We start from the raw sequence: 15420 nt of genomic DNA, 5'->3' as shown, positions 1-15420 counted from the left end.
AATGGGGGTCTTAAAATTAGGCTTGTTTGTATAGATTGGAAATAGGAAGCTCTACATTTTTCTTTCTTGGGATGAAAGAGGTACTTTCAGGCTCTCAGCTGGTTGGTACTTTGATCACACTATGATATTATGATATGATAGCTTATCACCTTTTGTACCAAATTCCAGTGGGTTAGAAAACAGAAGTTATCCTTTTCAAGAAAAAAAAAACAGAAGTTATCATCATCCTTTTTCACATTCATTCATTTGGATGTGATCATTCTAGTTTCTCAGGGGATGAAACATTTTCCAGAGACAGCAAGGATTCGGGGCGACCTCTATAGGACAACTTGTTATGTTGTGGCCATAAAAGGCTATTTTTCTAGCTGATTGAGCAAGTCAAGTGTGCTCCCTACAATAGAAAGTAGCTAGCTAACTAGTCTCATTTGAATCAGATATTTTCGGTGGGAATGGAAGTGATGAAAAGATTATCTCTTTGCAATGAACAACTGTACGTCTTGAGGCTTCCCCTTTATGTTGTTTCTGCTTTTAACCTGGGTCAATTTGGTTTTGGTGACCGTAGAGGCTGTCCTTTGTAGTTTGTTTCTTTTGTCTTCAAAAAGGCGGAAAAAAAAGGACACTTGCACAGGGTTTTGTGTGTGTAGAATGACAGGCTATTGTTTTTGGTATGCATTGTTAGATACGATTGTAAGTATTTATATTTGTGAATATTTGTACACATCTTTAAACGGTATCTAAATCATATATTAATTATAATATTTAATTTTATTGTATCAATTTATTTTTTTCATTTAACAATGGATAATTAGATCCTGATGTTTGTGGTAGTAAAATATTTTGTCATTAGTAGCTCTAAAGCAAAGAAAGCTGAAAATAATAGGGTTCTATTTTACTCTGCCAAATGACACAGTTAATAAAAGGTATTCAAAAAGGGGGTGCCCTCGCACATCTAATTTCATCAAGTGTACCCTTGTGGAATATATTAGTGAAACATCATCCTACAAAGGAGCTCATTAGATCTACGTTTTCGATTTATAAAATAATTGATGGAAAAATTAATGATTTGACAAGATTGATTAAATTGGAATGTCATAGATATATGTGATGAAATTATAAGTGTAGAGACACGACTGATTTAAGGTGTAAAAATAAGAGAGGTAAAAAATTAGCACAATTTTTAATTATGAGTCTTCCGTTGAGCTCGATATTTCAAATTTTCTTTTGTTTATATAAGTACATCAGCATGCCTTTGTGGACTAGTAAGTCCTCGCGACTCATTAAATCATTTGTTGACTTGGAGACTTAAATAAGAGATTTAGCAAAAAAAAAAAAAGTAGAGATGCAATTGTCTCTGTTAAGAGTCCATAGATCGGGATGGATGCATCTCCTCTATATTTTCATGTACTATTCCTTTGTGCCTTTGTGGACTGGTAAGTCTTGGCGACTCATTAAGTCATCTGTAGACTTGGAGGCTCAGACAAATAGGTAGAGGTTTAGCAAAAAAAGAGAAAGAAAAAAAAAAGAGGATAAATAGTAGAGATGTAATTGTCACTATTAAGAGTCTATAAATCGGCATGGATGCTTCTCTATCTTTTCAAACGCCCGTTGTTTCTTGCTTTCCTATTGATTGACAAGTACCTTAATTTTTGCTTCACATTAAGCCTTAATGTAAAGAGGGTATTGACGTCAGGAAAATTCTTCCACCCACTCAGGTGAGGTGGGTCATCACCTGATGCCTGATGAAGTACATCCTTTCATTTCAGTGGGGCCAAGATATTGGCGTTGGCTCACTCTTTGGCGTCAAAGCGTTAACGTTTCATTTGAAAACAAGTGCAAAGGAAAGAAAAGTAAATAATGGAGGTAGAAATAATGGGTTAAATTTTAGACAGTTGATTGGGGTTAAACATGGTAAAAATAAAGTCTTTCCTTGGTAAACATCTCTAAAACCTAGATTTACCGAGAGGCCGCATAAACTCAAACCTAGAATTCACTGGAATAGAAGAAGTCATTTTTGGGAGTACCGTTTCTTTGAGGTCCAAATAGTGAAACATTATTGAAAAATACATACGGTCGAAATTGGTCAAATTTTCCCCTCAATTCTTCTCCAACCAAAATCTCCTCCTGCCACAAGACTTTGTCCGCCTATGATCGTCTCCACAAGACTATACCTTCAGTGTGTACAAATTATCCTTACCTTTTAGTCTAAGGCATGAACCTTTTTTTCCCGACTCTTCTTCCTTTGTCTCTCTGTTTCTCTGTTTCTGAATGGGGTGGCTCTTGTGTTACCTTGTAACACTGCTCGTATCTCACATCCTGTCATTATGTACCTGCCAAGACAAAATAGTACCAGGACAGTATATCGGTGGTAACCACACTTTGGTTTCTTCCCTTGGGACCTTTTCATTAGGCTTCTTCAATCCTAATGAAAATTCTACTAAATACTTCCTTGGTATGCGATTCAACAAATTCCCAAATACTGCTTTAGTATGGGTGGCTAATAGAGAATCTCCACTTGATTCTCCGGATTTCTTTATGCTCAGCAGCGATGGAAATCTTGTGGTGTTGGATCAAACTAGAAAACTTGTCTGGTCAACTAATGCATCAGTATCTGCTTCTGCAATGAATCACACAACTGGATTACTAGAGGATACCGGAAACCTTGTTCTGAGGTTTGAAGAAGTCACTTTGTGGGAGAGCTTCGATCCCTGTGATACTATGTTGCCTGGCATTAAGATTTCCTTGAACAAAAAGACTGGCCAACAAAGGCGCCTTACATCCTGGGCTGCGCTTGATGATCCACAACCCGGGAAGTTCACCTTCGGAATAGATCCTAAAGTACCAGTTCAGGCCTTTATCTGGAAGGAAACTACTCCGTATTATAGAAGTTCTGTGTACATTGGCAAGGATACAGCACATTTTCAAAATCCAGGTGGAACCGCGTTTTTCCTTTCATACAACTTTGATGTTGATGATGTTTATCTTGCTTACAGTGTCTCGGATAGCTCAGTAAAATTGAGGGTCTGGTTGGATCCTACAGGGCAAATTAAACAGCAGTTGTGGCAGAATTCTAGTAAAACGTGGTTGGAACTAGGAAATTCACGGCCTGTTGATAACTGTGACTTTTATGCTCATTGCGGTCCCAATAGTGCCTGTCGTAGAGGTGAACCCCTGTCATCACCATGCAAATGTTTGACTGGTTTTTCGGCCAAGTTTCCAAACCAATGGGCGGTGGGGAATTGGTCCAGTGGCTGCGTTAGGGAAAAGGTGTTGACATGTGGTAATGGCATAAAAAGTTACTTTTCAAAGCTTGAAAGGGTGAAACTGCCGGATCATTTTGTTCTGTTAAACAATAGGAGTATGAGCGAGTGTGAATCTGAATGTCAGCAGAACTGTTCTTGCACAGCTTATAATTATGTAGATGCGACAGATGGAAGTAATATTGGGACATGCTTGGCCTGGTTTGGAGAATTACTGGATCTAGAAGAGAATAAAACTATTTTTGCAAATGATATTTATATTCGTGTTCATGGCTCCGAACTAGGTATGTATTTCGTTTTTTGCTATTTTCTTTATGGATGTGTGAGGTAATGTCCTAGGCTATTTCCCCAAGTTGGCAAAATTGGTTAAAGTTTTATGTTTAGGCGGGAAAAGTTGGATTAAGTTATAAAAATGGCGAGTAAACCTTTAAATCTCCAAAATACCCTTGGAGTTAACAGAGAAAACAGACAGAATGACCAAAGTGATATGTGATGATATAGTTCGATGACCAAAATGAAATTTTTAAAAGTTAGATGACCAAAGTGTCGAGCGAGCCATAGTTCGATGACCAAAGTGATATTTCTGCCTATTGGTTTATGAGTACATGGCCAATCGTAGTTTGGACAATTTTTTGTTTGGTATGCTAGCTCATCACTTCTATGATTATTTGTTTGGTGATATTGATGATTTAATTATTACCATTGTTAGTCATTCCTAGTCATGGTTTTTGCAATCAGATTCATCTGAAAACATAAAATTGGAATGGGGCAAACGTATCCAAATTATAGAAGGTATTGCTCAAGGAATGCTTTATATCCATAAGTACTCTCGATTGAAAATCATTCACAGGGATCTGAAAGCAAGTAATGTTCTGTTAGATGAAAAAATGAAGCCAAGAATTTCAGACTTTGGAATGGCAAAGATATTTGAGAAAAATCAAACTGAAGCAAATACAAACAGGTCGTTGGGACATAGTAAGGGTTAATAGCACATCGCTTCAATCGTTTGAATATTATGAAAACAATTTATTGCTTATTTCTCTACAATTAATTCATGCAGCGGTTACATGTCACCTGAATATGCAAAGTATGGTCATTTCTTTGAGAAATCAGATGTATTTAGCTTTGGAGTGCTGTTGTTGGAGATTATAAGTGGAAAGAGGAATGCTGCCTTCTATCGTTTTGAACATCCATTAACTCTTGCGGGATGGGTAAGTGAAATTGAATGTTTTTTTTTTTTTGGCTGAAGTTAGAAATTGTAGATATAGTGTAAACTTGCAATTAAAATCTACAAGCAGCAACAAAGTTTATTGCAATCTAATTGTAAATTCATGCAAAATTGATGGGTCGTTTGTGTGTTAAATCTCAGGCTTGGAAACTATGGAAAGAAGGCAGAGGAATGAAGGTGATTGATGCCTATGTGAGAAAAGAATGTCCATTTGATGAAGCTTTAAGGTGTATGCATGTGGCTTTTTTGTGTGTTCAAGAAGATCCAATTGATCGACCAACAATGGCAACTGTAATTCACATGTTAGGCCATGAGACTACATCATTTCCACCCCCTAAAGAACCTGCGTTTTTGGCACATAGTAATTCCAGTGTTGTGGGTTCATCTCCATCATCTAGCACTTTTTCCAACAATGCGCTCACCATTAGTATACCAGAAGGTCGATAGAGGCTTCATATCTTTTGGTAGGACAGCCTTTTGAAAGATACACCTTCAGTTTCATAAATTGATGTACAAATATTTTCGATTATAACCTTTATTTGGGTTGTAACCATCATATTGCAAGTGTTCATATATATGTTTTTATAAGCCAAGCTTCAATACCTTACTTTTTTGAAGTAGCAAGTTCAAGGCTTCAAGCATCCGAGTCATGAATGTATATAACTCAAAATATAGTCTCACACTTGCATATACACATTATGTAGAAACTTATAAAGAATGATTAGCAAAATTGTGAAAGGGTAAATTCCTTCTATTGTATTTAAGGTTTATAATAGTTTTCGACAGTTTGGTACCTATTATTGATTTTTTCTTAATTTAGTGTTAGTTTTTTTTTTCTTTTTCTTCTCTCTCTTTGATTCTAAAGAAGATGAAAGGAATGATTTCACTCATACTCTCATGGTGACTCAAACCTAGAACCTAGATCTTAGATAATGAGTGCTCTAACTACTAAACTAACACCTCTTAATTTAATGTTAGTTCTCAATTGCAGAAGAAAGAAAAAAAAAAAACTTTAAGTTAGAATACATTTATCTATTGTGCTATTAAAGTTGACACTGATTGGGTTGTGAGTTGCATTTGATAGGAACTTTAGGAAGCTTCATGAGGATGGCATCGTCAATTACGTACTCTAGCGTGCATTTCAGAAATTGCAATACTGACCAATGATTCATACGAAAATGTTCACCTGGTCAGTTATTGACCAAGAAAGTAATGCTCAACCACGTTTGGATGTAAATCTAATGGCAGAGAGAATTATTATTAAGTTGAAGTGTTTTGTTTTCCACCATTGAATGTAAATCTAAGGATTATTGAGCATAAATTCTTTGATCAGCAACTGACCAGGTGAACACTACTGATGATTCATAACCAAGTCCACCCTTAATTTGACACACAAAACAAGCTAGGTACTTCAATATATTCCTTAAGATTGGGCCTCATATGTCCACTTTTTTGGGCTTCACAATATAACCCCCAGTCCCAGAGGTTAAAAGGCTTCGCAAGCGGAAGCCTCTTTGGTACTGATTTGAAATTGGAGGGAGGGGAGGTATTCTTATGCTGGGTTGGTCATGCGTTGCCAATGCCCTTAAGCACAGATCTCTCTCAGGCTTCTGTTGTACATGGTGTGTACGACGCCTGATCTGGTATTTCTCTTTCTTCCGGACACGGACATCCTGGTTGATTGCTACGGGTACGAAAGAATGTAATCTCAGTCGTCAATGCCGGTGAACTGTTCGATAAAATGACTGAAAGGCAACAAGCCAAGAAGAACATAGAAAAGCACAAACCAGAGGCCCAAATGGGAGACAAATACTGACCCAGATAGAACCAGTCAAAAACCATCAGGAAAAAGAGAAGATAAAACCAGTCAAGATGACTAAACAAAAAGATATGGATTCTACATTGCGGTCCAGTCAAATGATCAATCATAATATCATATTATATTCTTTCAAGGGTGACAAAAGAAAGATTTGAGGCATCGGAAGTCATAGAAGTGATTTTAGAAAGGTACACTGTTGACTTTTAGCCACTGGTAGACTTGAGGTGCAAGTCTCAGATACGTTTGCAGACATTAGATTATGGAAGTGGGATTTTGGTCATACTGAAGGTGTTTTACCGGTAGCTCCTCTCTACCCAAATTTAGTGATGAAACTGATCATTGGGGTTTCGTTGATGTATCTCTCACTAATTGCTTTCCCTACCACCCAATCTCTAAATTCAACCTACACAACAACATGCCCCATGGATCTCAGTTATGTCCTTAGAATCCCCTTCAAATCTTCATCATGCAAAAACTTCCAAGCTCCTCCCAAAAACCCCGAAACCGACATCACCACAATCCCATGTTGTCAAACCCTCTTATCTCTCATTGCAATAGGCCTTGCCCAACACCTAAAAGACACTTCTCTTTTCCTACTCCCCGACATAGCCACTTCAATTACTTGCTTCCAAGATTTCCAGTCCAAGCTCACCTCTCTCTCCCTCCCTTCCTCTATTGTGCCTTATTGTTTTGACCCTATACTATATGTCACCAACCCCAATGGTTGTGCTCATATTGAGTCTTCCCAAGATTGGGTCTCCAAGCTTAACCAGACTGCTGCACTTGAGTCATTTGACACTGCTTGTAAGCCAGACCTCACTGATAAATCGTACTGCGATACTTGTCTGGTGTCCGGCTTTAAGGTTCAGGAAAGTTTGATCAACCTAGATGGTAACAATTCTCACTACAGAAGTTGTTGGTATATAACACTTCGCTATGCTGCTGGTATGATCAATGAGTTTGGACCTGAAAGTAATGGTTCTGTTTCTTGTCTTTTTGGTTTGTCTAAGGATTCTCATGTTGGTTCACCCAAAAAGAGAATTACCACTATTGTAATAGTAATAGTAACAGTATCAGTAATAGCAGGATTGCTTACAATACTTATTTCATACCATGTATGGAGGAAAAGTTTGGCAAAAGGAAGGTATATACTACTACCTCTCTCTGTTTCTCTCTGTTACACCAGACATTCATGTGCAAGGTATACCTAAGCTCTAACAAGTATATTGAAACAGGAAGCATAGTCAGACCATAATCAGTTTTAATGATGGAGATGAAGAAAATGATACAGAATTACCGCTTTTTAACTTCAGGAGTATATTAGTTGCTACAAACAATTTCTGTGAAGCTAATAAACTTGGAGAGGGGGGATTTGGCCCTGTTTATAAGGTGACAATTGTGTGCTTCATATGCAAGTAAACTGTTTTCATAAATATGATAAAAATGATGTTCTTCTTCTTTGTGTTGAATTCTTCTTCTTTCACAGGGGATTTTGCCTAGAAATAAAGAAGTAGCCATGAAAAGATTGTCAAAGAAGTCTGGGCAAGGACATCAAGAATTCGTTAATGAGTTAAAGCTTATAGCCAAGCTCCAACATACCAATCTTGTTAGGCTCTTGGGTTGCTGTAGTGAAGAGGAGGAAATGATATTGGTTTATGAGTATATGCCCAATCGAAGTTTGGACAAATTTTTGTTTGGTATACGCTCATTACTTCTAAGATTAATTCTTTGGTGATGATAATGATTTATTTATGATTGTTAGTCATTCTTCTTCATACTTTTTCCAAACAGATCCAATGGAAAACATAAAATTGGATTGGGGTAAACGCTTTCGAATTATAGAAGGTATAGCTCAAGGAGTACTTTATATCCACAAGCACTCCAGATTGAAAATCATTCACAGAGATCTCAAAGCAAGCAATGTCCTATTGGATGAAGAAATGAAACCCAAAATCTCAGACTTTGGAATGGCAAAGATTTTCGAGAAAAATCAAATTGAAGCAAATACAAAAAGGATTGTTGGAACATAGTAAGCATTTATAGTACTTGCTTTTAATCAGTTAAAAGTTATGAAATCACTACTGTTGCTTATCTATATGTACCATTAATTCATGCAGCGGCTACATGTCACCTGAGTATGCACGTTTTGGCCATTTCTCTGAAAAATCGGATGTATTTAGCTTCGGAGTGCTGCTGTTGGAGATTGTAAGTGGGAAGAGAAATGCTGCTTTGTATCGCTTTGAACATCCACTAACTCTTGCAGGATGGGTAAGTGAAACTCTAGATATTTTGGACTGAAATTCTTGTTTATTCTTTTATTGCTTTGAAAAAGAAACAATGAAAGTTAAAATTAGAATCTATAAACAGCAACAAAGCTTATTTCTCGGCTTTGCCACCAAACTTTATTAGGTTCAAGTATAACTGAAAAGTCATGCAAAATTGATTGGTTTATGTGTATCTTAGGCTTGGAAATTATGGAAAGAAGGTAGAGGAATGAAGGTGATTGATGCGTCTGTGAGGGAAACATGCGTGCCTCATGAAGCTTTAAGGTGTATCCATTTAGCATTTTTGTGCGTTCAAGAAGATCCAGCTGATCGACCAACAATGGCTACTGTAATTCTCATGTTGGGCAATGAATCCACATCACTTCCACTCTCCAAAGAACCTGCGTTTACAGCACATAGTAATTCCGATGCTCATGGTTCCTGTCCAGCATCTATCAATTTTTCCAACAATGTAATCACCATTAGTATCCCCGAAGGTCGATAAAGGTTCTATGTTCTTGTGTGGGACAGCCTTTTGCAAAATACAACCTGGGTTTCACAGATATATGTACTGATGTTTTCGATGGTATGCTCTTATTTGACTTTAACTATTGCATTGTAATGGTTTAGGTGCATTTACAAGCCAAGCTCAAATATGTTAATTTTTTGATGTCGCAAGCTCAAATATATAATCATGAATGTATTTAACTCACAGTGGATTATCATACTCGTGTATATACCGTCATGAAAAGCTTAGAAGCATATGCATGCATATTGTGAGATCTTTTGTCCACAGATGACTTGACAATGTAAGATGAACAGACCTATATCACCAGAAGGTTTGAGGAGTACTATATATATATCCCTGGAATTCTGGAAAGAATTCAACAAGAGAAAATTATGTGTTAAAATATTTATTTGCTAGAAACTTGGAATTACAGTAGCGATGATATATAAAAGCTCCCCTGCTTTGACCGTAAGAAAGGAGTGATAGGTATCAATTAATTTGGTGTTCAGTCCTATAAGGCAAGGTGAGATATGTGTGCTTTGAATGGAAGAAACACAATACTATGGTCAGTACTCAGTACAAATTTATACTTGGCACATTTATCTTTTTAGTTTGAGAGATCAAATTCTTCTTCTTACTTTGTTTTCTTCTTTCTCTGTCCCTCTGTCTTTGAATGGGGCAGCTGTTTCTTTATCAATTTAACCATGCAATATGAAGAGGCCGTGGTGGAGAGAAGGAAGAGGAGGTAATGCATGCAAGAACACTAGTAGAGAATCACTCTCAAGCCAAATATAGCGCCAACCAAACTGAAAAGCATAGTCAATCTCAAGAATAACTCCCATTAATTCGGCAAAAAAGGCAGTTTGGTTACTAGTCCATGACAAAAACCACCAATGTAATGACCACTACTATCTCTAAACACACCACCACAAGCTGCAGGCCCTGGATTACCCTTAGCCAAGCCATCAGTATTAAGTTTAACCCATGGAAAAACTAGGGGATGCCATAGAACCAATCTTGAAGCAGTGTGAGACCTTGAGGTAGGCTGAATACCCAACCCAATCAATAAATTATTATCCAAAATACCACTTGAGTGACCGGGCATGTGGGGAGCAGCGAAACGAAGCCAAGCTTTAGTGGACCCGAAAACTCTCATAAGAGAAGGAGGTTTATCATCAAAGCGTAGCCTATTGCGTGTCTTCCATATAGCCATTAATACATAAAGACAGCCACCAATCCAAAGATTTTTCAGTTGAGGAGAAAAAGGCTTACATGCGATTGTGTTTAGAAAATCACCAATAGAACCATTAGAAGACAATGAAGTCCCAAAGCAACATGCCAACCATTGCCAAACATGTTGAGCAAAGGTGCATGAGACAAATAAGTGATCTGAGTCCTCCAAATAGCCAAAATAACAGAGCTAACAAACAGAGACTATAGGAATGCCACGTCGTTGAAGTTGTTCATCAGTGGGCAACTTATTATGCAAGAGACTCCACGCTAGCATAGAGTAACGTGGAGGAATGAAATGCCACCATATCTTTGTTACCCAATCAGCCGATGTTAGGCGCTGGCGAACAAGCTCATAACCCTCTGAAAAAGAAAAATGCCCAGAGCTAGAAGTTTCCCAAATTAAGAGATAAGGTGTTGAGTCAATGGGAAGAGGTCTATAAAGAATTTCAGCAGCCAAAGTAGGAAAAGAAGTAATAAAGCTATTTGGTAAGACCCATTGTTGACCATATACAAAAGACTCCACTTTAGTCATTAACGGTGCAAGAAAGTGTTGAGCTTGAAGCTTGTCAAGCAGAGGAGTATCGAGCCAACGATCTGACCAAAACATGACAGATTTACCATCCCCTATAAGCCATCTGGAATTCTGGAAAAATTAGTGGAAGAATAGCCTTTAAACCATGCCAAATTCAAGAACCAAAATATCTATACTTCATTTGATGACAAATAGAGAAACGAGTGCATGCAAAAGAGCTCCATAAGGATACATATATGAGAACATTCCAGCCTAAACTTACAAGAGCAGCAGTGTTATTGGATTTAAGATCACGTAAACCAAGACCAGCTTCTTCCTTAGGAGCATAGACTTGCCGCCAAGAAACGGTGACAATCTTTTTAACAGCCAAGTTCCCAGACCAAAAATAATTACCAGCACAAGCAGACAAGTGTTTCAAGAGAGATGAGGGTCAAAGGTAGACATAGAAGCTATGAAGAAGTAAACTCTGAAAAACATCATGTACCAATTGTACCCGGCCCGCCATGGATAAAAGTTTTCCTTGCCACCCCAAAAGACGAGCCTTTGCTTTATCCGCAATACCTTGAAGATGAATTCGACGTGGCTTGCCCTTAAATATGGGTACACCCAAATAAGTGAAAGGGGTAGCTCCTAATTTAAAACCAAGAATCCGTTTCCAACATTGACGTATATGGGAATAAGACTCCCCCATATAGAAAGTACTTTTTGTAGAAATTGATATTCCCTTGATTAATTTAAGCTATTACATTCTATGTATTATATAGCTACGAGTATTTGACATTACAAGTATTACAATAACAACATAATCAAAACTGGTGCATAATCCTAGGGAATGGTAAATCAACAGTAGACAAACTAATCAATGGAGGAGATTCTGGGAGTGATTGAAGGAGGAGATTGAGTCTGTTTAACAACCCCCCTCAAACTTGGCGGTGCTGGGCAGACATGTTTGTCGGAAAAGAGAATATGGCTAGACTTATGAAGTGGTTTAGTGAGTAAATCTGCTGGCTGATCCTTGGATGGAATGAAACAGACTCGATGAATATCACGGGCAACCTTCTCACGAATGTAGTGGTAATCAAGCTCAATATGCTTGGTGCGTGCATGAAAAACAGGATTGGATGCCATATAAGTGGCACTTAGATTATCACAATGTAGCAAAATGGGGAATTGAATCTTGGCACCAAGCTCATATAGTAAATAGCCCAACTAAGTTGTTTCGGCACTAGCGTGAGCAAGAAAGTGATACTCGGATTCGACACTAGAGCGAGCAATGGTAGGCTGCTTTTTATAATACCAAGAGATGAGATTAGAACCAAGGTAGACAAGATATCCAGATGTAGAGCGACGAGTAATGGGGCAGCCTGCCCAATCAGCATTAGAGTAAGTAGACAGAGTTACCGGTTGACGCTGTGGTGTGAACAGTAAACCATGATCAAGAGTGTGTTTGACGTAACTGAGGATGAGTTTGACTGCAACAAGATGAGATACACCTGGGTGTCTCATAAACTGTGAAACCGTGTTTACTGCAAAGGTAATGTCAGGGCGTGTAATGGTGAGATATTGCAAGGACCCAACAATTTCAAGAAATGATGTAGGATTCTCAAGGGCGACACCATCAGTGGCATTGAGGTCAAACTTGGCGGACATAGGAGTATTCACAAGCTTGCTGAATAGGAGATCATGCTTGGAGAGGAGATCATGAGCATACTTTATTTGATTGATATACAGCCCTTGAGAGTGTGTAGTGACCTGTAAGCCAAGGAAATAGTGGAGAGGACCTAAATCCTTGATATCAAAGCCACGTCCAAGAGTATCAATAAAAGTTTGGAGAAGCTGGTTATTGCTACTTGTTAACACAATATCATCAACATAGAGGAGAAAATAAATTGTGTGAAGCCCCTGACGATAAATGAACAAAGAGAGATTAGCAAGACTTTGAAAGAAGCCAATAGATAAAAGGAAGGTACTCATCCGATGAAACCAGGCACGGGGAGCCTGCTTCAGGCCTTAAAGAGCTTTGTTGAGGTTGCAGACATGAGAAGGCCGTGCAGGATCAATGAAACCTGGAGGTTGAACCATGTAGACATCTTCTTTGAGAATGCCATGAAGAAACTCATTCTTCACATCCAATTAGCGTAGGGACCAACCTCTAGACATAGCAAGTGTAATCATAGTACGAATAGCTGCAGGTTTAATCACAGGCCTAAAGGTTTCATTGTAATCAATACCTTGCTGCTGGTGGAAACCCTTGGCTACTAGGCGAGCCTTGTAGTGATCGATAGAGCCATCAGATTTTCGCTTCACCCGAAACACCCATTTACAACCTACTGTATTCTGGGCTGGGGAGGAAGGCACTATAGTCCATGTGTTGTTCTTCAACAGGGCATTGATCTCCTATTTCATTGCGACATGCCATTTGGCTTTCTGAGATGCCTGAGAGTAGCATGTGGATTCAACAGTGTCTAGGAAGGTAACAAGAGCTCAAGGTAGAGGATATCAGATAGTTCTATCTGTGAGTTGTCTGAGCTGCTGAGTACCGTCGCTGAGGCGAGTGGTCATGGGATGAACCGGTGGAGGGGGATTGGTAGAGATGGGTTGGAGAGAGACCGCGACGTTGCTGGCCGGTGCAACAACCAGAGGAGGGGCGTGAACTGGAGCTTCGATCTGAGAAGGAGCTTCAGCCAGGGACTTGGCAACATGGGTAGGAGATGCCGATGATGGTTGAGTAAACAGATCCGAGGTAGCCGGTGGTGTGGTTGGGTGTGCCGTCGAAGGATAAGAAGGTCGACGACGACGACGACTGTACTGGATAACCAGCGCGACAGGGGAAGCTGGCAGTGACGGAGGAGCGGTGGAAGATGGCGGCAATTGAGATACTTAGGAAGCAAACGGCGACTGAGTAGATTCATGACTGGATGCGTCGACTGGCGCTAACGGCAGAGAAGTCTAGTTCGAGAGGGTAGGAACGCAGGGGTTGGAGTGAGGCAAGGACGGAAGCGTGATATCTATTGGGCTGGTGTCAGGAGAGGATGGTGATGGGCTCGGCAGGTGGGCCTGCATAGGAACTGGGCTGGATAATGAGATAAAGACTTCTGGAGCTGTATCAGAATTTGATGCTGCCTGCAATGCTTTAGAGGGAAAATGTAAACAAAACATGATGGGAGACGTATACTCGACTAGTGGTGGGATTTAGACAGCGATAGCCCTTATGATGGGAACTATAGCCAAGAAAAACACGTTCAACACTACGAATGGAAAGTTTGTTGGAGACATATGGACCAAGATGAGGATAACAGGAACAACCGAAGACTCGAAGAGATGAATATGAGGGAGGAGTACCATAAAGACGATACTGAGGTGTATCCCAATCAAGAATAGGAGTGGGAAAGAGGTTGATAATATGAACATAAGTGAAAGGAGCTTCCACCCATATATTTTGAGGAACTCCAGAAGTGAAGAGGAGAGTGCGGGTCATGGTTGCAATGTGTCGGTACTTACGTTCGGCGAGGCCATTTTGTTGTGGTGTATGTGGACATGAAAAGTGTTGTTGGATACCCAAGGATTAGAAGAAATTAGAAAAAGCATGATTGACATACTCTGTGCCATTGTCACTTTGGAGAAATTTTATGGATCCATTGAATATATTACGGATTAATGTAACCAAAGTTTGAAAATGGGTACAGACCTCATTTTTACGACGCATTGGGTATATCCAAGTATAACGAGAGAATTCATCTGTGAAGACAACATAGTATTTGAAGCCAATAACTGACGAAACAGGAGACATCCAAACATCATTATGGATAATGTGAAAAAGAGATGTAGCATACACATTATTATTGGAAGGAAAAGGCAATTGATGTGATTTGCTAAGTGCACAATCACGACAAAAATCAAGAAAAGTAGAATGAGACCTAATAGTAGGCCCTAAACGAGATAAAACAGTAGGCGAAGGGTGACCGAGATCATTATGCCAGAGGAATGAGTGGATAGTGGCTAGAGCAAGATGAGTGGTAGTGACAGACGACAGATGAAGGGGATATAGGCCATCTTTAGAAGGGCCCTGAAACAATAGACAACTAGTACGTAAGCAGCGAATTTGGTAAAAATTAGGAGCAAAAAGAAAGTAGACAAGATTATCTTGAGTAAAACGAGCTGCAGACAGAAGATTTTTACGAATTGATTGAATACGGAAGACATTTTCTAAGGAGAAGAGACAGTTGCCCAATGATAAAGGAAGGTTACCAGTATGGCTAACTGGCATTCACTACTAGAATAACTTAATCACACGACAGTCATCAGACGACACATGAGTTTTTGCTGTCGTCTGAGTTAGTCAGACGACAGATTTTTTAAACCTGTCGTCTCATCTCTACTCATCCAACACATCGTTATTTGTTAAATTTGAGATATTTCAGACAACAGTAACAAGAACATCTGTTGTCTGAATAATGGAAAAAACAAAAAGACAATTAATTTTCATTTATTTTTTTTCAACTCAAAACACTCAAAACCAAAATCCTGTTTCCTTCCCTTAGCTAAAAAACTAAGAAGAACTCCCACCCAAACTGCTCTC

General features: G+C 39.0%; 3 protein-coding genes across 4 annotated transcripts; 2 read left to right on the top strand and 1 right to left on the bottom strand.

The window, feature by feature from the left end:
- Nucleotides 1-2185: 2185 nt before the first annotated feature.
- Nucleotides 2186-4980, top strand: LOC112186397 (G-type lectin S-receptor-like serine/threonine-protein kinase At1g11330). 2 transcript variants are annotated; one of them, XM_040515559.1, is made up of 4 exons: nt 2186-3541; nt 3996-4218; nt 4318-4468; nt 4627-4980. In XM_040515559.1, the coding sequence occupies exons 1-4, from the start codon at nt 2266-2268 to the stop codon at nt 4930-4932; spliced, it is 1956 nt and encodes a 651-aa protein (XP_040371493.1). In that variant the 5' UTR covers nt 2186-2265; the 3' UTR covers nt 4933-4980. The 2 variants fall into 2 exon arrangements, with proteins under 2 accessions (XP_040371493.1, XP_040371494.1); XM_040515560.1 differs by lacking the exon at nt 4627-4980 and having other exon boundaries at nt 3996-4232; nt 4318-4459.
- A 1562-nt stretch (nt 4981-6542) lies between these two features.
- On the top strand, nt 6543-9295 carry LOC112185046 (putative receptor-like protein kinase At4g00960). Its single transcript, XM_040515561.1, has 7 exons — nt 6543-7249; nt 7391-7448; nt 7540-7693; nt 7791-8001; nt 8096-8333; nt 8422-8572; nt 8768-9295. The coding sequence occupies exons 1-7, from the start codon at nt 6631-6633 to the stop codon at nt 9071-9073; spliced, it is 1737 nt and encodes a 578-aa protein (XP_040371495.1). The 5' UTR covers nt 6543-6630; the 3' UTR covers nt 9074-9295.
- Nucleotides 9296-12050: 2755 nt separating this feature from the next.
- Nucleotides 12051-14319, bottom strand: LOC112185044 (uncharacterized mitochondrial protein AtMg00810-like). The gene is made up of 2 exons (XM_024323255.1): nt 14017-14319; nt 12051-12743 (listed from the first exon to the last, which is right to left on the bottom strand). The coding sequence occupies exons 1-2, from the start codon at nt 14317-14319 to the stop codon at nt 12051-12053; spliced, it is 996 nt and encodes a 331-aa protein (XP_024179023.1).
- Between the last annotated feature and the right edge of the window lie 1101 nt (nt 14320-15420).

This window comes from Rosa chinensis, chromosome 2, assembly GCF_002994745.2.
Source record: "Rosa chinensis cultivar Old Blush chromosome 2, RchiOBHm-V2, whole genome shotgun sequence".
Lineage (NCBI taxonomy): Eukaryota > Viridiplantae > Streptophyta > Magnoliopsida > Rosales > Rosaceae > Rosa > Rosa chinensis.
Note: the sequence above shows the minus strand (reverse complement) of the source record. Positions and strands in the feature narration are given on the sequence as shown.